We start from the raw sequence: 17016 nt of genomic DNA, 5'->3' as shown, positions 1-17016 counted from the left end.
CGGTTGATGATTTGAGCTTCGTGACACGGTGCATTATTCTGCTGAAAGTACCCATCAGATGATGGGTACATTGAAGTCATAAAGAATGGACGTGGTCAGCAACAGTAATCTGGTAGACTGAGGCATTTAAACGATGCTCATTTGGTACTAAGGGGCCCAAAGTGTGCCAAGAAAATATCTCCCACACCGTTACACCACCAGTCCAAACCCTTGATACAAGGCAGGATGGATCCATGCTTTCATGTTATTTATGCCACGTTCTGACCCTACCATCTGAATGTTGCAGCTGAAATCGAGACTCATCGGACTAGGCAACATTTTTCCAATCTTCTATTGTCCAATTTTGGTGAGCCTGTGCAAATTGTAGCCTGTTTCCTGTTCGTAGCTGACAGGAGTGACACCCAGTGTTGTCTTCTGGTGCTGTAGCCCTTCTGCTTCAAAATTCGATGTATTGTGCATTCAGAGATGGTATTCTGCATACCTTGATTGTAACAAGTGGTTATTTGAGTTACAGTTGCCTTTCTATCATCTCGAACCAGACTGCCCATTCTCATTTGACCTCTGACATCAACAAGGCATTTTCATCCACACATTTTCATCGGACCATTCTCTGTAAACCCTAGAGATGGTTGTGTGTGAAAATACCAGTAGATCAGCAGTGTTTGAATTACTCAGACCAGCCCGTCTGGCACCAACAACCATGCCACGTTCAAAGTCACCTAAATCCCCATTCTGATGCTTAGTTTGAACTTAAGCAGATCATCTTCACTACGTCTACATGCCATACCTAAATGCATTGAGTTGCTGCTATGTGATTGGCTGATTGGCAATTTGTGTTACCAAGCAATTGAACAGGTGTACCTAATAAAGAGGCTGGTGACCGTGTGTGTGTGTATATGTATGAACGTGTGTGTGTGTATATATATATATATATATATTAATTAAATAAAAATAATGGGATTGCAGAGAACATGCATAGTAACAATCTTAAAACCACTGGCGTTAATAACAGCCATAAAAGAAGTTGCGTAATAAGCTTGCAAATTATTAAAACTGTGTGGGTAACAAAATGGAATTTTGTGACAGCTATTGGATTGCAGAACATTACAGCCTTTCGAATACGCTCCTCATAAAACTGAAGAGGGCTTAATAAGTATGGGTAGCAGAATGAAGCTTTGTAACAACTGTTATTTATCACACTATTACTGCTTAGAATAAATCATAGCTGGAATAGCAGCACAGACATCAAAGCATTTATAAAATAGTGGCCGCCTACAACCCAATTTGATCCCTACTGAAGCATCACCTGTAACAATTGGCCAAAAGAGAAGGCCATCAAGAGCTTTCCTAGGAGCAATAACAAACAGTTTTGACAGTTGGCTTCTTTTGCAGCAGAGACCATCCGTTTTATATTCTGTGGAAAAGGAAGTATAATGTTCACTGCAGGATTTACTCATCTGCCAAGAAACACAGTGGAGTGTTTTAGAACAGGGAGATGTCTCGCTGCCCATTTTTCTTGTTAAGACATCTACCTGTCTTTAGGAAGCCATCATCTTAGGCTGTCTGACAGGGATGACTAATTGTCTTCTGTGTACACTTTAATTACCAGAAATTGACAGCCTGTAATGAAGGGTGGGAAGGCAGAACGTGATGTATGCACATTGCATGAATCCTGTCATAAAAACACTTGTGAAGATTTTTGTTGGAGATGTTTTTGGGGCATAATATTCTACTGTTGAAACATTGTGCACAAATGTCTGTATGAAATAACAGCATAGTGATCAGTTCATCAAACATACTAGTATCAGCAGAAATTTAAGGTTAATTTTGACTCCTAGGAAGTTAAAGAAGAACGCTCATTTGATTTTTCTTTTTTTCAGTGTTCTGTCCCATGTGGGACAAAGTACATATAGTATTTTGTCCCATGTTCCTACATGCTTTGTAAGCCGAACTAAGAGGTTGAACGGATCCTGCCCTTTCTGAGGCTCGCCAACAACGTAGCTAGCAAGCAGATAGCTTCTTGATAAACATGTGAAAACTGGCGCCTGTCCTGGCTCCAAGCTTTTGCCTGGGACAATAGGAGTGAAAAGGGGAAATAAGAATGGCATGCTATCCTTCGATCCCTCTGCATTTCTCTTGCTAGTATTTGTTTTGAGCAAGTGCATGGATTCGAGACCAGCGCTGGTTATCAAGTAGCTGCCTCCTTACTAGCTATGTTGTCAAATGACCGTATTGGGAAGGGGGAGCCCTGTCTTGCTTTGTAGCTAGGCTTACAAAACACATAAGAACATGGGACAAAGTACAACAAAAAATGGAGAAAGTTCTTCTTTAAAAATAAGACAAGCATAGGCAATTTTCCTACTCCTGTCTTGCATTAAATTGCCACACCAGCCATAACTTTTTATTTTGTTATGGCTACAGTGAAGAAGGGTTAGAACCTTTTGTCACCTCTGTCTCTATTGGGGAAATGTTTCCAATAGGGACATGGAAACCCACATTTTTAGTAGAGTGGTAATGCATTAGAATGTTTTAAACTGTTTGTTTTTTGTATTGTCTGTTGTTTCCTGCCCTGATTATGATCCCCACCCCACATTTTAACCATCAGCTTACGGAGCCTATACTGCACCCATAAGCCTCCTCTCAACATGCATTTGGTGCATGGTGTCTCAGTAGGAAGACTGAGTTATGCATTAACATTTTTTTTTTAAATTATGTACATATTGTTGGAAAGGCTTGCTTCTACTTTTTCTAACATCTTACAACCCGCTTTATCACTGCATAAATCTCATTTTTGGAGAATGATGGAAAATGCAGGATCCAATTCATGAAACAAAATGCAAGTGCTAAAGACTATTCCTATGCTTGCTAGGTCATTCTACTGTTCCTTTTCAGGAACCGCTTAAGCACATTAATTCTGAGTCCACTAAGCGCTCTTCATTTCAATTGTGTTTCAAATGCAGTGAATATATTGAAATTCTAGCTTTTATCTTTTCAGGGGGTGAAACCAGCCAGCTTTGAGAAAGTGTCAGACCCTGAAATCAAAGAGATAATTGGGGAATGCATCTGTAAGAACAAGGAGGAGAGGTGAGAAGATTGTCCCTGCATTATCTATGTAATGTAAATGTCAGCCTGATAATTACAATTCATGTTTGCTGCGTGAATATTTGCCCAATCAGCTATAGCTCTGAAACGCTTCACCCCAGGATCTCAATAGAGAGATTCTCTTATCGACCTGCTGCTGCATTTATGCAGGTCAGGTCTTTACAATTTATTTTCCGTGAGTCAGCTAAATCTTGGACAGCACTGGTAAATAGAATGCTGTTGTTTTAAACCATTTTTCTAGAACAAATAGGCTCTCAAGGAAAGAAAATGCTGAACCTTAGAAGTGTTTCTTATTTTAGACATCTGACCATCTGGATATAGATACCACATTATTGGATGTGAGATGGCGGTGCCCTGAAATTTAGTATAACCAGTTCACCTCTGGATTTATTTTCATTGTTCGCATACAAGTTAAAATTTTGCATTTGTGGCTAGAAAATTATATAAAACATAATATTTCGTGAAAGGGGAGGCCCTGTTGAAAACAAAAAATCAGTAATTTTTTAATGTCGTGATATTTGTGCAAAACTTTATCAGGTCTTAATTTTAATTTAAAAAAAAATACACAAATTAATTTTAGTGAACACAAACACTATATTTCCCCCAATTTTCTTGTACTAAATACGATGAGGTTGTGTTAAATAAACAGATACCAAATGTGTCAAACTGCATGGAAGAAATGTGTTGGTTTTGTTTCTTTCTTACCTCCCAAACAGTGCTCAATTCAGCATATTCACCTCCCCGGTGGATACCCACCTGCCCAGCAGATTCAGCTTTGCCCTGCTGTGTCACTGTCAGACTCTGTCCCATGCCACCATCTTTGCTCCTGAAGTAATTGGTTGCCAGTAGCCTTTTCCTGGTTGAAATAGTCTGATCCCTTGATGATGCATGCCAAGACCACCCTTTGTCAACTGTGAATGAAAGTGAAGCATGCTGGGATATGTGACCTGTATATCAAAGGAGGCTTCACAGTGCTCGTGACTCGGTTCATGCTTAGCTGAGAATGACAACCGGGGCAGGCTAAAAAAAAAGAAAAAAGAAGTAAACCAACACAGAATTTTTTATTTTTGCACTGCGAGGGAGAGACCTAGAACTATTTTTCTCACTACAGCATTCATGGCAATATCCAGTATGGGTTGCTGCTTTATGTTAAGCAAGGTTTTTATTGAAAAAGAGATGTATGCACAAAGACTTCATAAATCAGCAAAGCAAAATAAAACATCAATATGGTGACCTACAGTATGACAATTGGTGATACTTTTGGAAGCGTTCTTGGGTTGTGCAAACAAGAGATTCTGGTTAGTGCTAATCAATGTACATGCAGTAAACCTACCATATCAATAATCCAGATAATAAAACAGATAACAAACTGGGCCTAGGTGGCAGCCTAACCTTGACCAGAGCAGGGTATGGGCTGATGTTTTGCATACTATGTGTGCATTTGCGTTTTGTATGTTGCGTCCTTTTTTCTTTTTTTTCCCACTAACTTGGGTGTATTAGCCCCCAGATGTCTCCTAAGCCATTGGCTCCAGCTGATCAAGTGCAGACTGTGCTTGATCTGCTGTTTACAGTGGAATTTTACTCACCTTCTATCCAGCACTTGAGCTTCTGGAGCTGCCCACCAGCAGCTATCATCTTCGGCTGGATTGGCTTCAGGGTACCAGCCAAGATGACATCACTCCCACACATGAATGGGAGTTCCTGCACCTCACCTCATTGCTGAAATTGTACAGTGAGCTGCGCATGCTCAGCTCAGTGTACAGAAGTGGGTACACAAGCTAGAAACTTTAATGCAGAAGAGACATAATGTTGTCTCTTCTGCATTAAAAATCCTGCCTATTCCATATGTTATGTTTTATTTATTTTTTTCTCGAAGTTTCACTTTAACTGGCTTTGCTGCCAGAATTTTGACAGCTCTGAACTTGGCACACTCTGCAGAGGACATTGGGTAGTCACGGATATTCGTCTGTGCCCTCGTGCATGTCAGTGTTTAAGGTCCCAGGAGAGGTGGGAGAGCCTGAAAATCAGTGAGGGAAGGGGTGACAGTGCTGACAAAAATAGAAACAAGCTCAAGGCTGCTGCTACTTCGTGAGCTTGTTTTAATCACTTCAAAGCCAGGACTTACAGGACACATCCTATGTAGGGAAGTGATTACAGACACTATCATCAAAACAAGGAATTTGTTTTTAAGCATTTAAAGCTGAACTCAATTCATTAATAGATCATTACATTTTTTTTTGTAATGTAAGCTGTGTAAGTAGCTGAATATTTGGTATTGGCCTCTTACAGTCCATGTACTACACAGGCTCCGAGGAGGATGGGGCCCACTCTGCCCTCACACATTTCCCAACAAGAAGTGTGGGAAAATGCTGTTCACCTTCTGTCTCTCCGCTGCAGCTGCACTTGTTACTTACAGCTGCACTTGTTACTTACAGCTGCAACTGTGTTGAGGTCCGGTTTGTGTAGACAGGGAGAGGGTAGATGCCAAACTTTCACTAGGGGTGGGGAAAAGGGGGGGGGTGGAGTTAGGCAGCACTCCATAGCAGGGCTGTGATTGGCTGCCAGGCTTTAGAGCTGTCCACTGGACCCCAAGAGAGGAGGTAGAGAGCCAGAGCTACAGAAGGTAGCATGATGTGTGCAGGGGGAGGACAGAGGTAAGCTGTGCAGCGGTGGGCTGATTAACTGTACTGTGAGACAGGGGGTCACTTCCTACTGACCTCCTGAACACTGTAGTAAAGTTACTCAGCGGTAACTAGTAACTGACTTAGGCTTCAGTAGTAAGTGACTTGGGGTTCAGGGATCAGTGGTAAGTGACGCAGAGTTAGGGGTCAGCAGTAAGTTAGTCGCTTACTACTGAACCCTGAACAGGTGCCTCAATGTCGAATGTTTGGCCCTGGCCCCTCAAATGTACCTCCTGCTGTACATTCCCTATTGCCACACTGCCTCATTCTATACCAGGGGCGGACTGACCATTTGAGCACTCGGCACGGCCCGAGGGCCCGGGGTGAGTAGGTGGCCCCATGAGATGCCCCTAGTACCTTTCATTGGCTTTTTTGGGTGTGGGCGAGGACACGGGCCCCATGATCCCCTGTTGCCTGGGGGCCCCATGAGTTGTCAGTCCGCCCCTGTTCTATACTATGCAGATCAACTCAGGCTCTATCTAGTCACGCCTCTTTAAAGAATAAGTTCACCTTTCATAACATTTTACACCCATATTTAGGGTGTAATCTGTTATGAATACACCAACCCCCACTCCCCCGTTTAGACAGCTAACGGAAGATCTTCTCTCCCCCCGCCAGCTGTCAAATTTAAAAAAAAAAATGTGGCCAAGTGGGGCTCCGTGAATGAGAAACTACAAGTCCTGACAGCCTTAGTGGCTGTCAGCTTGTAGTTCTCAATGAACTACCATGGTGCTGTGGAGTGCCGTGGTAGTTCATTGATTCTTCCTGTCATTATATCTGCTTGCTCATACATCATGTATGCTGGTGCAATGGTTTCCAGGCTCCTGCAACCATAAATAATAAATGCACTTTTTTTTTTACCTGCAAAAAATGTGCTTTTATTATTTTCGGTAAAAAGGGGAACTTCATATTCATTGCAATGAGAAATGTGCTCACGTTTTGTAGTGGAGCTCTGTGTGTGCAACATTTATTTGTTAAGCGAGCAAAAGGACCCAGCTTCATGCACAGGCCCACTGCTTTCAAAAAATGCCTGCTCTTCTCCCCACCTTATCCAGTGATAGGTTGCTGGAAAGACAAAACCTGAAAGTGTTGCTTTACTGCAGCAGAGAAATGTCTCATTCTCTGGCAGAAGAACAACAGATATACAGATTAGTTAGGTAAAACAGCATTTCTTCTTTGTATTTAGAGGTTTGTCTTGAGTTCAGCTTGTGCTGAGACAATGTTATTGTATCATTTGCATTTTTAGAAAATGTGCATGAAGAACTGGGTTCTTAACCAGGGATATCCATACCTCTGGAAAGGAGGGAGCTGTATTGGAACCACATGATATTGCTGTAGGCCTGAATCTGTGAGCATATGAACCTGAAACCAAAGTAGAGAAGTCGGCTTGATGTGTCAGATGGGAGTAACACTGGCTATATAAAAACAGCAAAAATCTAGCTAGTTGTAGCTAGCTTTCTTATTTGTGATTTGTCATTTTATTTATATACATACATACATACATACATACGCACACACACACTATATTGCCAAAAGTATTAGGATGCCTGCCTTTGCACGCTTATAAACTTTAATGGCATTCCAGTTTTAGTCCGAAGGGTTCAATATTGATTTGTCCCACCCTTTGCAGCTATAACAGCTTCAACTCTTCTGGGAAGGCTGTATACAAGTTTTAGGAGTGTGTCTATGGGAATGCTTGACCATTCTTCCAGAAGCGCATTGTAAGGTCAGGCACTGATGTCGGACGAGAAGGCCTGGCTCGCACTCTCCACCATAATACATCCCAAAGGTGCTCTATTGGGTTGAGGTCAGGACTCTCTGCAGGTCAGTCACGCTCCTCCACCCCAGACTTGCTCATCCATGTCTTTTTGGACCACTTTGTGCACTGGTGCGCAGACATGTTAGAACAGGAAGGGGCCATCCCCAAACTGTTCCCACAAAGTTGGGAACATGAAATTGTCCAAAATGTCTTGGTATGCTGATGCCTTAAGCGTTCCCTTCACTGGCACGAAGGGACCAAGCCCAACCCCTGAAAAACAATCCCACACCATAATCCCCCCTCTACCAGACTTTACACTTGGCACAATGCAGTCAGGTAAGTACCGTTCTCCTGGCAATCGCCAAACCCAGACACATCTACCAGATTGCCAGACAGAGAAGTGTGATTCGTCACTCCATAGAACACATCTCCGCTGCTCTAGAGTCCAGTGGCAGCATGCTTTACACCACTGAATCCAATGGTTTGCATTGCACTTGGTGATGTAAGGCTTAGATACAGCTGCTCAGCCATGGAAACCCATTCCATGAAGGTTTCTATGCGCTGTTGTTGTGCTAATGAAGGCCACATAAAGTTTGGAAGTCTTTAGTTATTGACTCTGCAGACAGTTAGCGGCTTCTGCACACTGTGCGCTTCAGCATGCCCTAACCACACTCTGTTTTACGTGGCCTACCACTTTGTGGCTGAGTTGCTGTTGTTTCCAGTTGCTTCCACTTTGTTATAATACCACTAACAGTTGACCATGGAATATTTAGTAGAAAGTAAATTTCACGGATGGACTTATTGCACAGGTGGCAACCTATCATGGTACCACACTTGAATTCAATGAGCTTCTGTGTGTGTGTGTGTGTGTGTGTGTGTGTGTGTGTGTGTGTATTGTGAGCTGGGGGTAGGCAGCCAGCATACAGTCAGGTCCATAAATATTGGGACATCGACACAATTCTAACATTTTTGGCTCTATACACCACCACAATGGATTTGAAATGAAACAAACAAGATGTGCTTTAACTGGAGACTGTCAGCTTTAATTTGAGGGTATTTACATCCAAATCAGGTGAACGGTGTAGGAATTACAACAGTTTGCATATGTGCCTCCCACTTGTTAAGGGACCAAAAGTAATGGGACAGAATAATAATCATAAATCAAACTTTCACTTTTTAATACTTGTTGCAAATCCTTTGCAGTCAATTACAGCCTGAAATCTGGAACGCATAGACATCACCAGATGCTGGGTTTCATCCCTGGTGATGCTCTGCCAGGCCTCTACTGCAACTGTCTTCAGTTCCTGCTTGTTCTTGGGGCATTTTCCCTTCAGTTTTGTCTTCAGAAAGTGAAATGCATGCTCAATCGGATTCAGGTCAGGTGATTGACTTGGCCATTGCATAACATTCCACTTCTTTCCCTTAAACTCTTTGGTTGCTTTTGCAGTATGCTTTGGGTCATTGTCCATCTGCACTGTGAAGCGGCGTCCAATGAGTTCTGAAGCATTTGGCTGAATATGAGCAGATAATATTGCCCGAAACACTTCGGAATTCATCCTGCTGCTTTTTTCAGCAGTCACATCATCAATAAATACAAGAGAACCAGTTCCATTGGCAGCCATACATGCCCACGCCATGACACTACCACCACCATGCTTCACTGATGAGGTGGTATGCTTAGGATCATGAGCAGTTCCTTTCCTTCTCCATACTCTTCTCTTCCCATCACTCTGGTACAAGTTGATCTTGGGCTCATCTGTCCATAGGATGTTGTTCCAGAACTGTGAATGCTTTTTTAGATGTCGTTTGGCAAACTCTAATCTGGCCTTCCTATTTTTGAGGCTCAACAATGGTTTACATCTTGTCCCTAGCTACCTATCCCGACGCTCCTTCAGTGTCACCTACAATGGTGCCACCTCCCCCTCCCTCCCCCTCTCTGTTGGGGTCCCCCAAGGCTCTGTCCTTGGACCCCTTCTCTTCTCCATCTACACCTCCTCCCTGGGCAAACTCATACAATCTCACGGCTTCAACTATCACCTCTATGCTGACGACACCCAAATCTACCTCTCCACCCCTCACCTCACCCCCACTATCTCCGCCCGCATCACTCACCTCCTAAATGACATCTCAGACTGGATGTCGCTACACTTCCTCAAGCTCAACCTCTCCAAAACCGAGCTTCTCGTCTTTCCCCCTGCCAACACCCCCCCCCCCCCATCCTATCCATCATCACCAACAACTCCACTATCACTTCCGCCCTGCAAGCCAAAGTCCTTGGCGTCATTCTTGACGCGAACCTCTCCCTCCAACCGCATGTCAAATCACTCACAAACACATGCAGGCTCCATCTTCGCAACATTGCCAAGATACGCTCCTTCCTCACCCCAGACACCACCAAACTTCTAGTACACTCCCTCATCATCTCACGCCTTGACTACTGCAACTCCCTCCTCACTGGCCTACCCAAGTGCAGGCTCTCCCCGCTCCAGACCATCCTGAACTCAGCTGCCAGACTCATCCACCTCACCACCCGCTCCACCTCTGCCACCCCCCTCTGCCTCTCCCTCCACTGGCTCCCGATTGCCCAACGCATCAAATTTAAACTCCTAACCCTGACCTACAAAGCCGTTCACAACACTGCCCCTGACTACCTCACCAACCTTATCACCAAGTACCACCCTACCCGTACCCTTCGCTCCTCACAGGACCTCCTTCTATCCTGCTCCCTGGTCTCCTCCTCCCATGCACGACTGCAGGACTTCTCCAGGTCCTCCCCCATCCTCTGGAACTCACTGCCCCAATCCATCAGACTGTCGCCTTCCCTATTCACATTCAGGCGCTCCCTCAAAACCCATCTCTTCAGGCAAGCCTACCCCACCCTCACCTAACGGCCATCCTCCCTCATTCCTCCCACCACTTCATCCCCCTCAGCCACTTCCTACTGTACCTTTTACCCCCTCCCTCCTAGATTGTAAGCTCGTAAGAGTAGGGCCCTCTTACCCCTCGTACATTGTTTGTTGTTGTTGTACTGTGCCATGTATTGTCCCCCCTATTGTACAGCGCTGAGCAAACCCTGTGGCGCTATATAAACTCGTAGTAATAATAATAATAATAATAATCTTGTGGTGAACCCTCTGTATTCACTCTGGTGAAGTCTTCTCTTGATTGTTGACTTTGACACACATACACCTACCTCCTGGAGAGTGTTCTTGATCTGGCCAACTGTTGTGAAGGGTGTTTTCTTCACCAGGGAAAGAATTCTTCGGTCATCCACCACAGTTGTTTTCCGTGGTCTTCCGAGTCTTTTGGTGTTGCTAAGCTCACCGGTGCGTTCCTCCTTTTTAATAATGTTCCAAACAGTTGTTTTGGCCACGCCTAATGTTTTTGCTATCTCTCTGATGGGTTTGTTTTGTTTTTTCAGCCTAATGATGGCTTGCTTCACTGATAGTGACAGCCCTTTGGATCTCATCTTGAGAGTTGACAGCAAAAGTTTCCAAATGCAAATAGCACACTTGAAATGAACTCTGGACCTTTTATCTGCTCATTATAATTGGGATAATGAGGGAATAACACACACCTGGCCATGGAACAGCTGAGAAGCCATTTGTCCCATTACTTTTGGTCCCTTAACAAGTGGGAGGCACATATGCAAACTGTTGTAATTCCTACACCGTTCACCTGATTTGGATGTAAATACCCTCAAATTAAAGCTGACAGTCTGCAGCTAAAGCACATCATGTTCGTTTCATTTCAAATCCATTGTGGTGGTGTATAGAGCCAAAAATGTTAGAATTGTGTCAATGTCCCAATATTTATGGACCTGACTGTATATGCTTCCTGGGGTAAGCAGTCTTTCAGGCACAGATACCAAATCCAGTGAGATTAATGGCAAACAGTGAATGTGTTTATTAGTGCTATTTACAAAACTATATACAAAGTGCTGTACAATGTTTAAGCAAAATAAACAGGGCAAGAAAATATAAAAGATAAACCTAGCCGTGCCCCGGCTCTCACTACACAGTACTGCAGGTCCTAACTATAAGACTGATCAAGCCTACCGCTTGTCAGCCACAACATACACAGCTTGTACGTTTCCACCAACCTTTCAGCTCCCCAGACAGAACTTGTCTGATCTCCAGGCCGAGAGCTCTGGGTACAGGTCCCAGGTGGATTTAATTGCCCACAGGGAGAGTTAAACCCTTCACTGGACCTCATATCAGAGATCCCTAAAGGTATAGGAAAGGAACTTTTGCCACATTTTGTTATGTTACAGCCTTATTCCAAAATTGATTACATTCATTTTTTTCCTCAACATTCTACAAACAATACCCCATAATGACAATGTAAAAGAAGTTTGTTTTGAAATCTTTGCAATTTATTAAAAAATCACATGTACGTAAGTATTCACAGTCTTTGCCACGACACTCAAAATTGAGCTCTGGTACATCCTGTTCCCACTGATCATCCTTGAGATGTTTCCACAACTTGATTGGAGTCCACCTGTGGGAAATTCAGTTGATTGGACATGATTAGGAAAGGCATAAATCTGTCTATATAAGGTTAAACCATTAACAGTGCATGCCAGGGCACAAACCAAGCCATGGAGTCCAAGGAATTGTTCGTAGACCTCCGAGACAGGATTGTATCAAGCCACAGATCTGGGGAAGGGTACAGAAAAATTTCTGCAGTATTGAAGGTCCCAATGAGCACAGTGGCCTCCATCACCCATAAATAGAAGAAGTTTGGAGCCATCAGGAATCTTCCTGGAGTGGGCCGCCCAGCCAAAATGAGCGATCAAGGGAAAAGTGCCTTAGCCAGGGAGGTAACCAAGCACCCGATGGTCAATCTGAAAGAGCTCCTGCGTTTCTCTATGACGAGAGGAAAACCTTCCAGAAGACCAAACATCTCTGCAGCACTCCACCAGTCAGGCCTGTATGGTAGAGTGGATAGACAGTAGTCACTCTTCAGCAAAAGGCAAATGGCAGCCTGCCTTGAGTTTGCCAGAAGGCACCTGAGGGACTCTCAGACCATGAGAAACCAAACTCTCTGGTCTGTTGGAAAAAAAAGATTGAAAAGCATCATGTCTGGAGGAAACCAGGCACCGCTCACCACCTGGCCAATACCATCCCTACAGTGAAGCATGATAGTGGCAGCATCATACTGTGGGCATTTTTTTCAGCAGCAGGAACTGGGAGACTAGTCAGGATTGAAGGAAAGATAAATGCAGCAATGTACAGAGACATCCTTGATGAAAACCTGTCCCAGAGCGCTCTGGACCTTAGACTGGGGTGGCGGCTCATCTTGCAACAGGACAACGACCCTAAGCACACAGCCCACATAACAAAGGAGTGGCTACGGGCCAACTATGTGAATGTCCTAAAGTGGCCCAGCCAGAGCCTAGACTTGAACCCGATTGAACATCCCTGGAGAGATCTGAAAATGGCTGTGCACCGACGCTCCCTATCCAGCCTGATGGAGCTTGAAGAGTACTGCAAAGAAGAATGGGAGAAATTGCCCAAAAATAGGTGTGCCAAGCTTGTAGCATCATACTCAAAACGACTTTGACAAAGAGCTGTCGCTCGAAACGCGTCTGGGACAGGCTTCAGCTGTTTGACGCATACACCGCCGGCACCACGAGGGGCCCGGCGGTAACTTCATATAGGGTCAGTATTTTTATTTTTGCTTTCTCCATACCTTGTATCTGCTGTTTGTGTGTGGGAATAAATGTACCCTTAAGACATACTGCACTACTGGCCTCCTTTGCTTTTTTCTGAGCTCCTGTGGGAGCCAGGTGTCTTGGAGAGTGGTGATCATTAAAGGAGAAGGCTGATTGCAAGGTGTTGGACTAAGAAGGGGACCTGACCTGATCTGACCAGACCCTGGATGAGGGATTGGAGATCTTATATGTTAGAGAAAAGCGCATAAAGGTTGCGCATTTGGTGAGTGCGCAATTTGTACCCCCATTTTTTTCACCGTGCACACAGTCGGTGTTGCCTGGAAAGCATCAGAGTGTTTGAGAATATATTCACATCCTCACATTGAACTTTCGTTTGGATACAATAATCCTTTCCTCACGTTCTACCAGACACAATGTAGTGGTTTATACCTGTATGCACTATGTCACTTTGAACTTTTATATGAGTTTGCATATTTAATACGTATTTTCATTTACTTGTATATTAGCGCTGCACCTTTTTTATATACGGTCTGTTGGGAGGTCTTATATGGTGCCTTTGGTGTACAGCTGCTGTTATTTTGGAAGGCGCTCGCTTAACTATATATTTCATTACTTTGTGGAACGTTTCGCCGAATGGTTCACGAAACATCGGCGTTTTTGTGGTGAAATTGGTCCCATAGGAATGAATGGCGGAATGTTCAAAACTAGAGTGGGAGCTGACAAAAGCTAGAGTGTGAGCTGAAAAATCAAAACATGATTTCTAAACTGCCATCACTCCCTCATTTTCAAGCCCACCTACACAAATCTTATATCAAAACATTCCCTATTGCCACTAAAAATGTCCATGGCTAAGCCATAGTCCTGATAGTTTTCACAATATGACCATTTGTTTGCAACTCACGCCACCCATTGACATTCATTGAAACTCCACCTCAAATTTGAAGGGCAATCTCTAAACTGCGACTGTGCCTTCATTTTTAATATTTGAGACATACTATGCATCAAAATGTAGGTCTGGGTCTTGTGATTCTCACAATATAAAGCTCTTCGGTATAGGATTTATCATTTTTAAACTACAACCGTTTGAAGATGGCAACCGCCAGTGAAGTGAGCAGGTTGGAGCAGTTTGTTTTTAGCCACTCTTCTCTGCCCTTGCTGTAGAGTGAGTTGCCATAGGAACCCAGGTGTGTGAGCAGGCAGCAGAGACAAAAGCTAGAGTGTGAGTTGTAGACTACTGGTGGAGGCAAGAACACTTTTCTAGTTGACCTATTTTATAGTCGTAGTGGTACCTAATAGATAATGGGGATATAGGGTCACACTGAGCAATTAAATGGGAGTTTGTGATCCTCCTAAAGTAATAATAAAAAAAAACCCTGATCCAGAGAATATAATAAGCATATGAATTATAAGTGGTAGACTGAGGGAAAACAAGTCACAGGTAGGCTATAAGCCTACCCCCAGCAGTGGCGGCCAAGCCAACAGATTCTGTGTGAAAGGATCAAATCCTTAAAGTAGTAGAACATGCCTCTCTAGATTAGAACTTGAGAAAGAGGAATACCTTGCTAGAAAGGTGATACAGTATAAACCTCAATGTTTCAACCCCTGCAGGTGCAATTAAATAAAGTGTGAAGCACACTGAATTGTTGACTTCAACAGCAAGACATAATTTGTTGCCATTTTTGCTGTTCTTAATTCACAGAAATGGAACCTAGTTACTGCACATCATTACTGTTTACATCTATTATAGCATATCGTGACTTCTATAGATTGGCATGCAAGCCACTCTTGACTGATCACATGACCAAAAACCCATGACCGCATTTGGTAGTGTTTGTCTCACCTTTCACTGTTAATTGTAAAGAGTCCTTACATGGATTTTTGCCTAGGTCCAGTCTTCTCGGACCGGCTGGATTATCAGTAGCAGATTGTATCTGCAGTGGTAGACCAGGTGTCTGTAAATAAGGAAGCCTTACTCAATATATTCACTATAATTTTATAGATTTGTTTTTCTCAGAAGTAGAGAGCACATTACAGTTGCACAAAGTTCCCTTGCCCAACTTAAAATGAAAACTTCCCGTGTTTTGGAACTGGCATAGAGAAGGTTTAAAACTTTTGGCATTGACCCTTAAAACAAAGTGCATAGGTTTAATAGAATCCATGATTATATGTACAGTCTATGAATCTGTTCTCTTTAGTGAGAATGATTTAGTATGTGTTTTAGGTGTGAATAAGCCTGTTTGTACTGAAGTGTTCTTACCTATGGGGGGGATCCTCTTATGCACAGCATTCCCAAGCTAACAAAGTTTAAGAATGATTGCTATTGCTCTATTTGGATCAATATACTTTTCATAGGGTTAAAAAATTATGTACATACTTGTGAAGGTTTCTAGTAAGCACTTGTTGATGTGTCAGTATGTCACCTTTCATGCCCTCTGTCTGTCCTCACAGAGAGCCCATCTTTAGTTTTGAATTCATTAACCATTCTGACATGGAATACATTCTGTTTAATGTTTCAGGTATGAAATTAAAGATTTACTAAGCCATGCTTTCTTTGCTGAAGACACGGGGGTAAGGGTGGAACTGGCTGAGGAAGACAACGGCAGAAAATCCACAATTGCCTTAAGATTATGGGTAGAAGACCCCAAGAAGTTGAAAGGAAAACCCAAAGATAATGGAGCCATTGAGTTTACCTTTGACCTGGAAAAGGAAACTCCTGAAGATGTTGCCCAGGAAATGGTAAATAGTAATATATATGTTAAGAATATTTGCTATGCAACCTGTGTGGTGGATTGATCAATAGATTTCACATATACCTTCCAGGCTATTCAGTGATCTGATCAGACATTGTTAAACTAACATCACAAATAGGCTTTAGAATGACCCACTCACTGCACAATCACAACTAATCTGAGCTCCTGCTGTAAAAACAAGATGCTGTATACTTGCCTTTCCAGCAGTCCCTGTCTTCAGACTCTACTGCTTTGCTCATGCCCAGCTGCCACAAGTATCAGACACCTGCAGGTATGTTGAATACCTGCTGTGAATACCTGCTGTCCTCTCTGTATTCAGTGGCTCCTTTCACCAAATCATGTCTCTTGTGGTGATAAATGTCTGCCCCAGAGGATGTAACCTCAAAACCCATTCAGTAAGGGCAGTTCCTTTATTTCTCTATTGACAAATTTCCTTGAGTTCATAGAGTGAGCTTCCGTTTCTTGTTATAGCCAGCAAAGGAGAATGTGCATGTTTTGAAGTAGCACACAGAGTTCAGGCATATTTCAGACAGTGGCATTACCTCCTGGAAAACCTGACTGTACACTTTTGATTCAAAGCAGTTATGTATATGGCACAAGGGAAACTGGTGGAACCTATCATTGGCTTTTTTTTTTTTTTTTACAATTCCTTTTGCCAAAACAACAAAATTGGACCTGGACATGTATTGTGTGTTCCTCCTTAAAATATTGAACAGCTTTTCATCAGCACTTGCTAGATCAAATATTAGATGCTTGAAAAATGGTTTAACAACCAGAGAAGAAAATTGCTTTTTCTAATTGGATCAATAGTGTGTTTGTATTCTAAGAAGAGAATGTCATTAATGGAATCAATCCTTCTGATCACACAAAAGATGACTCTCTGTTGGAAGATAATGTAGGCACAGCACAAGTGGACAGTAAGGGGGTGGTGTTTTCATCCCGTACGAAAGTACTCTAGTGGAAGCTGTGTCAGGCAATCGATGGCTGTTTTGAAATTTTGCAGAATGAACAGGGAGTTTGCTGCATTTGAAGACTTTTTAATGATTT

General features: G+C 43.1%; 1 protein-coding gene across 1 annotated transcript in view; it reads left to right on the top strand.

Moving 5' to 3' along the window:
• The window catches only part of WNK2 (WNK lysine deficient protein kinase 2), a 279574-nt gene that overhangs the window by 168949 nt on the left and 93609 nt on the right, over window positions 1-17016 (top strand). Inside the window, exons 6-7 of the mRNA XM_089681993.1 lie at window positions 2996-3084; window positions 15736-15955. Coding sequence (XP_089538119.1) covers window positions 2996-3084; window positions 15736-15955 — 309 coding nt within the window. The remainder of the gene's footprint in view (window positions 1-2995; window positions 3085-15735; window positions 15956-17016) is intronic.

Source organism: Staurois parvus, unplaced genomic scaffold (genome assembly GCF_062004578.1).
Source record: "Staurois parvus isolate SC_StPar_1 unplaced genomic scaffold, SC_StPar_1.0 ptg000282l, whole genome shotgun sequence".
Classification (NCBI taxonomy): Eukaryota; Metazoa; Chordata; class Amphibia; order Anura; family Ranidae; genus Staurois; species Staurois parvus.
This window is presented reverse-complemented; position numbering and strand designations above follow the sequence as displayed.